The 12171-nt window shown below is 33.3% G+C and overlaps 1 protein-coding gene across 8 annotated transcripts in view; it reads right to left on the minus strand.

The window, feature by feature from the left end:
• Positions 1-5134: 5134 nt before the first annotated feature.
• Prkg1 (protein kinase cGMP-dependent 1) overlaps positions 5135-12171 on the minus strand; it is a 1307364-nt gene continuing 1300327 nt past the window's right edge. For all 8 annotated transcript variants that reach the window (XM_013077205.3, XM_004858324.3, XM_087185544.1 and 5 more), the window contains 4 exons: positions 9966-10088; positions 9709-9771; positions 8548-8614; positions 5135-6417 (listed from right to left, as the gene is read on the minus strand). In XM_013077205.3, the coding sequence (XP_012932659.1) occupies positions 6319-6417; positions 8548-8614; positions 9709-9771; positions 9966-10088 (352 nt within the window). In that variant the 3' untranslated portion in view covers positions 5135-6318. The remainder of the gene's footprint in view (positions 6418-8547; positions 8615-9708; positions 9772-9965; positions 10089-12171) is intronic.

Here is a 12171-nt window from a genome sequence, read left to right on the forward strand (position 1 = left end):
TATACCAGATAAATAAAGTGGGCATGAATGTATCTTTTAGGTTTTATAAATCAAGATGTGTTTCTATTCCTTAACAAAATGGTTAAAGAGGATTCAAGGGAACACTAACATCATTTAACATTTTGGGAATATTTAATGTTTTGGATGTCCATGACTCTGTATAGGTTTTTTTTCCTATTTTTCTTTTTACTTTTAACCAACCATATATAATAACGAACCTGTTTCTATTGTGTGGGAATGTGCTTTGTGTGTGTGTATGTGTGTGTGTGTGTGTGTGTGTGTATTTCTACCAAATTAAATCAAGAGTGCTTGTTAAAAATTCAGATTTCTGGATTGTATTTCAAAATAACTGTGGGCAAACATGGAAATCTATGTTCTTAGTTTATATTCCAGACACATTTTATGACATTAATTTCTGAAAAACACTGGTCTAAATAATATCCCTTGAAAGTGTCCATCACGTTTTATAAAATCTGTGGCCATCCTTTGGGGTTGTTAAGTATGCTTTGCTTTCTTTCTCTCCTCTTTCTCCTCTTCCTCCATTTTTTATTTTTGCATGAGGTTGAGCTTAACATATTTGGTTTTCCTAATGACAATGTGGATGGATTTGTAATTTGCTTCATAGATTCTCCTTAGGTGAAAGACAGAAAACTATCACAGATTAGCGCTAATGTTTTATCAACCAACTTCTAAGATTTTTGATGTGCAGAATATGGAAATGGAAAAAATTTAAATAGAACTTTCAGAAAATAATGTTAGTGTGGTGGCTGTCCAACATTATGTACATGTCACCCTTAACGCCCTAACTGAGAACCTGAAGGTAGGTCTTCAAGTATATCATGTGATCAACATGGGTGATCACACCCTCCAACTACCCTTCTGAGATTTAAAATTGAATTCCTACAACTACTCTCATTGTCGTTGAATAATTGTCTTCAGATTTAATTCCATTGAAATTAGCGTGCACAAGTGACACCCTCACCATCACCAACCCTCCCCCCTTCTTCCATGTCTTTAATAGTCATGTTTGGTCTCCATACTGCTCCTAAATCTTTGGGATTAATTAAAAACCAGTAACCTTTCAAGATTAAGTAATGCCATTCTTAGATCTAGTGCACAAAAATCAAAAAGGATGACTTCTAAAAGCTTATTTACAGTTCTATTTGCAGAAGAAAAAGAAAAACTACTGGATGTGTTATATTGACATAATTTTTTGTCAAATTGTTTCATTGGTTCCACCTGAGAAAGTAAACTGAACTAAATTTCCAGTTTTCATTAAATAAGGCTTTTTAACTCACTATCACTGACAATGTGATGTGAACAAGAGAAAACCACCCAAACTGAAGAAATCTGTATTCTGTAACTAGTTTTAATGTGAGCATCATTTATTGCAGTGAGGAGCAAAGTGATGCAGGGAGAATATATTTACAAGAGTTTTGGAGAGTTCGCTGTATTATAACCATATTGTTTTCCAAACCTATATTTTTTTACATATTTGAAGATTAACAGAGGGATCCAGCAAACAAATATTAGACAAAGACTTATGAACTTGCTTTTTGTTTTAAATCATTCCCTCTTGCCACATAGTAGTGTTTGAAAATCCTCCTTTTGATTGTTTGCCTACTTTAGAGTTTGATGAGAAATGATCAAAGGAATGGTTGGTGATTAAGGTGGTAATCTAGTGAAACCTGCTAAATTCTGGTTTTGTGTAGACATTATATGTGATTTATTATACACACTGGATGGCCAACATTATTCCCACTGAGTTCTTTAAAGTGAATTATTGTCTTAATTTTATAGTAGATTATATTATTTCATGAAGGATATTTGGATTGTAGGTATTTTCACCATTGTAGTGAAACTCTACAATAGCATTACACAGAGTTTCAATTCAAATAGTATAAACGAATTCTATTCTTTGAATCTTTTCTGGAATTAAACATCAACTAAGTTCAAAAGTAATATTTTATTTCAACTCTATAAAGTATACAACAGGCACTCAGCAATTACAGCTTTAGGAAAAATACAGAGCAAATCAAAGCAGGTTAAGTTTATGAAAAAGTTTTTAATCTACATCAAAAGAGTGCAAGTGGTCAATGACCATTTGATGACAGTTTGTTGCATTCTGACTAACAAAGGACTCTTTCATGTAGAACAAATTGTAAGAGGACAATCAAATAACCATAGCTATAAGAATACAAAAGAACTGACCAGTTGTAAAACATAATACATTGAAATAAATTGGATAGATGATGCTTAAAGAAATGTCTCTTTACTCGGAAAGCCCAAACCTCTGAGTCATTGCCAAGGTCCCAGAGCTGTCTGTTGGTGCCGGGGCAGATAAAGAGGAGGGCTAACAACACACTTTCAATGTTTTGCTTTCTAGTTCTATGGAAAACTTGCCTTATAAATGATTTGCATGTACAAGAACTCAGAGAAAGCATCCTGTTTTGTTTAGTGGTGCACCAAGGTACGTTTTCATCATTGGTTTTGCAATGAGGTGTGATTAGCAGTCACTTCCAATTTTTCTTTTGGGTTGGACCATTGTTAATGGAGTCTATAAAATGAGACATGTTAGAATTTGACTGCACTAATTTTTTAAAACTGAATCTGCACAGCTTAGCAAAACAGGAATACCTGTATACAGACTGATAGTACGTCATATATTAATTTGACCCGCACATACATTTATACATTTCACAGAAATGACGCTGTATCTCATTAACAGATACACAGCTCTGGTACATTTAACAGAAATAAGAGAACAACTTCATCATTTCTGTAATTGATCAATATTATATAATAAAGGCTTATAAATTGTTAGCAGAAAGAACTGTAAAACGCAGCAAGCTAAGAAAGGACAACATTTTGAGGTGTGTTTGTCTTTGTCATGCAGCATAACACCAAATTTGTTTTTTTAATAAGATGCCATGAATTTAAGGCACTTGCAACAATGCCAGATAGCCAGGTCATGTTCTAAACTATAGGACAGATGAATAACAGTACTGTTGACATAATTTTCAATAATACTGACAATTATGACATTAATTCAAGTCTACTTGGACCTAAAAACATTACTCAATACAAATAAAATGAAATAATAATGCTGTGAAACACTAAAAAAAGTTATATGTACCACAAAATTTCACGCAAAAATATCTATTTACATAAATATTTGTCTGTGGTCCTATTGTGAAATAAAACATTGTTATGGATAATGCACAGATCACCTCTCTTGTAGCATATCAGTTCTAATATCCTTGTGTTTAATATAGTATCTGACTTCTTTAAATTTAAATTCATCATCAGGTCAGTCATTCAGAAATGAAACAAGAAAAATGTAATAGTTGAGTTTATTATTATTATACATGTGTAATTCACATGTATGTTCCATGATTTTAAGCAAAAATACGACTCATAAAGAATATAATCAAAATAAATTTGTTTTAAATGATACATGGATCTGATTCATATCTTAATAACAAAAAAGTTAACAGACATAAAAATCAATTGTAACAATTTTCCAGGAATCATTTTCTCTAATAAGTTCAATTTATCTTAAATATGACAATGTTCCTTTCCTTTGTAGTTTTCAGTTTTCCTGTGAGTTAAGACACACAGAAAGCCCTTATTTCCCAAACTCAAAGTATTAACAAGAAAGTCAGTTAACAAATCAAACAAGTTGGCACTGTTCTCATTGATCCAGGTGTTCTTTAAGAAATAAAAGAGGGGCCATGAAAAAATCAAAATTAAAGTGTGATGTATTTTATGAAGTTGATCATGAATTATAGCCCTAGTGTCTTCTTTAAGACAAGATTTAATGCCTTAAAATTGTTGAAAACCATATAAATGGTATCAGTAAGTAATTTTCAGAAGATATAGTTCACCTTTATTTTTTGGTGATTGCTTTAGACATCCTAATGCAATGGTGCAGGTGAAATGAAGAAAGTTACTAGTGGAAAAAAATCTATAGTTATGTTGTGCTGAATGCTACTTCTTCCTTCTCCATAGAACTGATACAACTTATCCATTGCCTAGACTTGAACCGTAGTGCCAAAATCCATAGTAAGTGCTTATTTCAGGGGCTTTCTGGATATTTAAGTAATTGTAAGAGCACATACATTTTCTCATTATTGTAGCAGGCCTTTAGCATGCCTAAACTGCACTATCTTTCAATGAAAATTATTGAACACATAAGATAATGTGGAATCATATAATTTTAAAGCCCAATTAAAAGAAATATACAACTTCTGAAATAATATTCAGAGTTAGGTTTTGATATGTTTGATTTTATATTCTAAAACGCTGTAGCAGAAAACAGATATCTTGGCAAATAGACTGATTTTTGAGAAATTGTTTATAAGAGGGAAATCTCCGAAGACACAATAATAATAATATCTCAGGATCAAAGTTTTAATTGAACTTTATTCTAATTATATATCATATACCCTTAGTAGTTTTATCCTCCAAATTATTTTAGAATATTTTATTCTGTAATCATATTCTAAAGTCATTTTGAGTATGAAAAGTTAAAATTCATAATATGTGCCTTCTTGGCTATAATATTATGATCTAGTTGGACATAGTTTTGTAGTAGCATGTACATTAGATTGATTGGACCCTATTGGATGAAAGCAAACCTGTATTTATTGTACCAAATTCAGGTACAATTCCAAATCAGAAGGGCAGCTGGAAGCTCACATGTTTATCTGCATGGGTATAATGCTATCTGTCCAGGAAAAGCTTCTCCAAATGCTCTGTAACTTATGACAGCTAATTATGGTCACCTGGCCTGCCAATAGATCTGATTTCATTTGCAGATTCTTTTCCCTGTGACAAAAAAGAAAATCAGTTTGATGTCTTCAAATCCAGTCTTTCCTAGATAGTATGAAATTTCAGGATCATAATGTTTCTCTTCTATTTAGCTAAACTTTATTTTTAAGAAATCAGATTCTTGTTTTTGTCTCTAGTCCTTTCCTTCCTACTTTGATGAATATCTGAGCTCACTCAAGAAAAAAAGTAATTAACAAGTGGCCAGCTTCCTTTCTTGTTCTCTGACCTCAGATAAGTAAGGTAGGTAAGGTTTCTGGTCTAGTACATCTTACTAATTTTGACTTTGTGCTTTCTTACTTCATTTTTGTCCTCTCTCTCTCTCTCTCTCTCTCTCTCTCTCTCTCTCTCTCTCTCTCTCTCTCTCTATCTCTCTCTCTCTCTCTGGTTCAGGCATGAGTTTGGTTTAATAAATTTAGTGAAAATGCTTGAGTCTGGCTAGACATATAATGATTAGAATTTGTGTTGTCCATTCAGACATTGACATTACAGATGAAAGATATACATAGCACCTATATAGTTTTTTATTTTACTTTTTGGATGGGTCTTTTTCCCTCCCACCCTATCCTATCCTCAGCCCAAGGGTTTATTTTTATAAAAGGGAATATTTTAAGCCTCAGTTTGAGGGCATATTAGGTAATAAATAAAACCAATTAGCTGCTAGTCATTTATTTCCAGGACCATCTTTAAGTACAATATCTTTTTAAAATATGAAATGGTTTTGTGAATTGCTGTTTTCTCCACTCTGTCTTGTCAATTTATCAAAAGAAACAAATAAATATCATGCATTTTTTCAATCTTCTGTGAAAACGCATATATACCTGCTATGAAAGTTCTCAGCAGAATCCATAGCAGTTGTGCTTTTATCATATCAATTTTTAAAATCTGTCTGAAAGAAAAGGTAACATTCAGTCTTGTCATCAGCACTGCTGGAAAATAAATCATGAAACTTCTAGCACTGATTTGACATGAACTCTGTGGCCCACAAATGTGTGGTCTTCTTTTGTACGGTATATACACCGACTTGCAGTAAGAGATCACACAACCTTCACTTGAAGGAAGGGATTAGCCCAGGTTCCATACCATAGTAATCTATCATATCCAATATATTATTCTTTCATCATCTAGAAAATTCTAGCAAAGTACAGACTCTTTTACTAGGTTGACGTGTTTCCTACAGTCTTTCAAATTATAATCAGAGCAAAGCAAGATCATTGCAATAACAGAAAACACCTCCTTACTGGTGAAAGGCTTTGCTTCAGGACCACCATGTCAACTGTTATTTTAGATTCAAACAGAAAACATGTAAAGAGCACTACTGTCATCTAAGCATAAGTCCTAATGCCACTGTAGTTACTGGAGCAGCATCGATCAAAGGCATCATGGTGACCCCGAGCACTAATCTTCTCTCTTTCCCTCAAGTTTGCTGGCAGCTGTGTCTCAGAAAAAGCTGTCTTCAGCAAGGCAGAAGCAGGTAAGAGAAATACATTAGAAGTCTATGTCCCAGCCTGAGTTGTCGTCAGGTGGTGGTTCATCATTGTCTTCAGGGAAACTGTCAAAATTGCTTGTGTCTGTGGGAGATGCAACCTGAAATGTGAATGAATAACAAGAGGTATCTGGGTTTTTTTAGTAGAACTCCAAACTAGCATTTTATTTTTCATAATTAATAAGTAGTTTTAATATTTATTTTTAAACTGATACATAAAAACATAAACATTGTACATATTAATGGTTTACCATGAGACATTCAATACATGTATGCATTATATGTTTAAATCAGGTTAAATATATTTATCACCTAGATGTATGTCATTTCCTTGTAGTAGAAACTTTCAAGACCATTTCTTTTAGCTATTTGAAGTGGACAGTATTTATTGTTATTTATAATTACCTTATTGTTCAATAGCACAAACTGTAAAAATACAGAAATTCTTATTAGCATCCAACTGTAACTTACTACCCACTGATCAACTTTTCCCCATCTTTCCCTTTCCCCTATTTTCCTCAGCCCCTCATAACCACCATTCTACTTTTTATTTTGATTCCACATATCAGTGAGATCATGTAGTATTTGTCTCTTGTGCCTGATTTAATTCACTTAACATACATAATGAGCTCCAGTTCCATCCATGTCAGCACAAATGACAGGATTCTTTTTGTGACAGAACAGTATTTCATTGTGTTTATGCACCACATTTTCTTTATCCATCAAGCTATAATTTTTAAAAGCATTTTCTATTCATTCCCTATGCAATGACAAATTTTGAACCTCGACTGTATCATAGGCTTTGCACTTTGAACTGAGGAGAGCAGTAGTCAGTAAAAATCAACTGGGATTTTACCCTTAAGGGGATTTATACTATATTAAGTGGGAAACAGTTTGATTAGATAATCACAAAAAATCCATATAGAATTATAAACTGGCTAGTGGTACAAAAAGTAAATATGAGGCATCGTAATAGTATCAGAGTGATCATACAAAGCTTCTTTGAAAAAGTACTGCTGTTAACCTAAGAATCAATGAGCTCAATAAAGAAGGTACAGCACATGCAAGGGTCCTGAGATGGGGGATCCTGTGCTTTGAAGTAACAAAAAGATGCCTTCATGACTACTGTATAAGATGGGAGGGGAATGGGGTAAGGTGAGGCAGGAGAAGTAGTCAGGAACTAGGTTGCACAAGGCCTGATAGGCTGCATTAAGTCTTTCGTGTGTTTATTCTAAGTATGGTAAAAGTCAGCTCTAAACTTGAACAAAGCTATTGCAAATTTACTAGGCAAATCCTTATCTATAAAACATCAGTACAAACCTGTTCAAATTACTACTGCATAAAGATACCCTGGTAAATTTTAGGTTAAAACTTTTATCTCTACCAGTTTCTTATTTTTTTCTTGTTTTAAAAACAAAAATTCCTGAATGCAATTAGCATCTATAATCTGAGATATGATAATTTTTATTTTGACATGATATTTTTGTTTTGTTTAATGAATGAACAAATATTAGTACATAAATAAATCTTAGAAGGGAAAATGTTCCTGCATAAGCAGCACTCTTGAGTTAGTCTTGACATAAGAAGCACATAAGTGAAAGTCCCAGGATAGCAAAGCACCCTTCCACTTCTTAATTATGATGCCAAACATTTTATGAAACAGATGTGGTAGTGGTGAAAAGTATCAATGCAATCAGTTGAGATCTGTTTCTGGTCAATACAGTGTAAACAGTCCACTTGGTAAACTGCTATCCAAAAAGAGAATCTTCCTCTTTTAAAGCCTAGTAGAAGGACTGGAAAGACACATAGTGTGCCTGAAAGTCCTTCAAAATCACACTGGGGAGGGCAGGAAGATCTATGGGGTGGCATAAATGAAACAACATTGGCCACGAAATGATAGCTGATAAAACTGAGAGCTGCAGGTTCGTTACCTTTTCTATCCATATCTGTGTTTATTTAACATTTACAGCAACAAAAGTTAACTCTTACTCATCACTAAATGAAATCTGAAATTAATAGTTTATAAAGATAAGGGTAAAACATATAGTAACCACCCCCAAATTTATGTTTTTAAGCTTGGATTTTGGAATATGTCATTAGTTTACATGGTACTTCTCTTGTGTTTTATTTAATGAGATCATAGGATAAAATTTTAAAGTAATAGGGTTTTGTTGACTCATATAAACACCATCAAGTGTGTCACATAACTGTAAGCTGGAAAGTCCACTTACACTTGGTATTATGGGAGGTGTCAAGGTGCCTTTTCTTAAGCCTTCCCAGTTAAAGCCTTCAAACCATCTAGAAAAGAAAAACAGACAGTTACAGGCACTGTATCTCAGCTAAAAATCTTCTTCTTACAACATATGAGATATGCATGTGATAGAAAGCAGCTAGGTAAACATTTTCGTGGGTCAAAAATGTGGTTTATTTAATTGAAGTGTTGTTTTCAGTTATCTTACTTTAGGCAATTCATATTTTTTGAAAAGTATAATTGTCACATTTAAACACCAACTTCTATAAAAACCTTTTCCCCTGTTACTTAAGTCATAATGTCTGTACGACTTTGCTCCTGCACTATCATTATAATTTAATAAATGTCATAATATGCAAGGGCCTGCATCTTACAGGATACTTTATTTTTAGGAGGGAGAATCAGGGGATACAAAGTCAGGACAGAAAATTAACTTCCTATGTTTGTCCCTGATTATGACTATAGTCTCAGCTAGTTAACTTTTTCACAGTACTATATTTGTCTCTTCATATTTATTTTCTTTATGTTTCTGCATTTTAATAGAAGACATTGTATGTCCAGCTTTCTTGTGAAAATGACGAGTGCATACTGTAACATTAAGGTTTTTTTGTTTTATCTTTGAAAGGTGTCCCTGCTGGCAGATGCTTACACCAAATTCTTAGCAGGCCTTCAAGATACATATTCGGAGGTATCTCAGTGAATCCTTTGAAAGGATGTCAGTTTCCGAGGATCATTAGACAAGCAGTCCAAGAGAGAAAACCAATTTGGGTTGGTTTAGTTGTAGAACATACATCCAAAACAGAGGGCAACTTTGTTTTTAATGTTCTGGTAGAGAATAGATTTCCCAAATTAAAAACACAAATTTTCTGCATGTGCAGGTTCATGGGGCAGAGGTCATTAGTATGAACTGAGAAAAGACTGAATCAGTGACTGCTGTTTGGAAAGTCACAGCTGTATTTAAATAAAGCTCAAAACACTCATTAAAAAACCTTTGAAAGTCTAATTTTTTGTCTGCATTTTCTCTTTAGGTGTTCCTATGTGATTAGCCATGTACCAATAATTTAAAAAATGTCATCCTGGAGAAACACTCTTCAGATTTTCTGAACTCTGAAACCTAGAGTTATAAGAAACAAACACTTACTTGTGCTTTTGAATGTCTTTTACTCCATTTTTCAAATTTCCTAACCTTTCTGATGGATTGTCCCTAAAAGTAAGATAATAACAATTGTTAAATAATTTTTTCACATGATGGTCCTTTAAAAAAATATTGTGTTTGGGCCAGGGATTTAGCTCAGCGGTTTTGCTGCCTGCTGCGCAAGCGCAAGGACCCTAGTTCGATCCCCGGTACCATAAAAAAAAATAAATTTAAAAAAAAAAAATTGTGGTTAAAACACTTACCTGCATAGTTTCTTAATTAAATTAGCAGCATTTTTAGCAATCTTCTTTGGAAATTCGATCATGTCAATCCCCCTCAGTATGATGTTATAGGTTTTCATAGGATCTGGGCCTGAGAAAGGTGGGCTGCAAGAGTGAGAAGTCCAGTAAGAGATGCTATTTCCACACTCTAAATAAAAACACTCATGTTCTTATAAACTCCACAAGTGGCACCAATTCTCATGTTGAGTGAAAGTGGAATGAAATTCGGCTGAATAACAAAACACTGTGAAAGCCCTGCCATGTAAATCATTTAGCAAAACCATAAGTAGGTCAAGTGTACCCACGATTCCCTTCATTTCTTTTTAGCGCAGGTACCTAAACCACCCTGATGTCCTTCGTCACTACACTTTCTCCTTAACGATCTGGGCTTTCTCACACTAGTTAACTTGTTGATTACATTTAAGATGAGTCTAAAATCATTAGTATGAGCCACAAGAACATGAAGGATCCAACCTGACAGCTCATTCCATTGCCACCCTCACTCACTGGGATCCAGGCATGAAAGCTTCGCCACTGTTCTGCAACACCAGGTCCTTTCCCAACTCAGGACGCTGCTCATTTTGCCTGCAGGTTCTGCCCATGTTTATCTGCTAAGGCGTCACTTGGTCTAGTCTCAATTTAAGGGTTGAGTTGTTCCCTCAAAAAGGCCTATTCAGATCAACCTAATACAACTATATAACTAAATAGTGTAATATAATAATAATATAATACAATATATAATATAATTATATATATAATTATAATGTTATATATAACTAAAATTATCTAATAATCTAATCTAATGCTTTATTTTTAAACTTTAAAGATCCCTATCACATTTTATTATATACCATTTATTCCACTTATTGTACCTTATAATTACTATGTACTTGATTTCTATGACCATCTGTTTTATATCTGTTTTCACTTCTAGACTGTGTTATTCTCCACTATTCAGGTCTGCTATTCAACTCAGAGCTGAATAGAGCACTTTGCAATTAGTAAGTAATCAACAAATATTTGTTGATCTCAGGTTTCCACAGAATAGTGTTTCTCCTATTCTTTCCTCCATGTTCATGAGTTCTCAGCAGATGACCTAATTTAAGCATTCTTTCTGGTAGCAAAGATAGAGTACTCAAACCCCTATAAGCAAGATCTGTTGATTTTGGGGGCAGAGATTATATTTTCAGGTAAATCAAATTTATTTTCAAATGAGTACATTTTCTTTCATCGTTAAGTGCTGGTAAACAGATCAATTCCAAACTCTGCTACATACCATAAATTTTAATTGTTAAGCATAGAATTTTAGTGACTATGCTATTCTGTAATGAACTTGACCATGATTATTATATATTTTTTTCTTTTTAATTAATTTTATTGGTACATATCTCTTTGAAAAAAATCTTATGGATTTTATTTTTACCCCTCATATTTATTAATAGTTTAAATTATTTTTTCTTATGAGGCAGCCTTAAAATAGAGAATAGCACATTTTCTTTTGTTAAGGGCTGTGATGACATATGCTTTGATTTTTTGTACAAGCATTTTCTATTTACTTTAATATGTCTTAGGTGAAATTGTTAATTTTATTTAAATTTTATTTGTTATTAGAACATGTGAGCAGTATATTCCTCGTAGGGAGTCTGTACATGTATGTAACACATCTTAATTTTTTCATCTTCTCCCTTCACCCACCCTACCTCATAATCAACTTGGTCGCTATTTCAAATGGGTAAACACACAATTCTGTTTAAAACAATCTATTTCTACTCATTTGATGTTTTGGTTAAATATTCTCTTCACTCTCTTAACTTGCCAATTTTAATCTTTAGTTTAAAAAATGAGGAAGAACCAAATCTTGGATTTTTAAATTATTAGTATTTTTTCATTGATATTTTTGCTTTTACATTTATATGTTTTATCCATTTTTTTATCAGTGCCTCAGCTGGTGACACTCACTTAGATTGCTTCTATTTCTTGGCTATACTTGAATGTGGGAGTGCAGGTGTTTCCTTAGCATATCAATTTCCTTTCCTTTGGAAATATAGTCAGAAGTGGATTGATAGATCATGTACTAGCTGTATTTTTAGTAATTTTAGAAAAGCCATGGCCCTCTGCCTGGAATACCTTTCCCTTTCTAAGTTGACATTTTCTTCTTCCTTTAAGGCCCAGGTAAAGTCTTTTATTC

Source organism: Heterocephalus glaber, unplaced genomic scaffold, assembly GCF_053883595.1.
Source record: "Heterocephalus glaber isolate CG9 unplaced genomic scaffold, H.glaber_assembly_v1.0 deba00001497, whole genome shotgun sequence".
Taxonomy (NCBI): Eukaryota; Metazoa; Chordata; class Mammalia; order Rodentia; family Bathyergidae; genus Heterocephalus; species Heterocephalus glaber.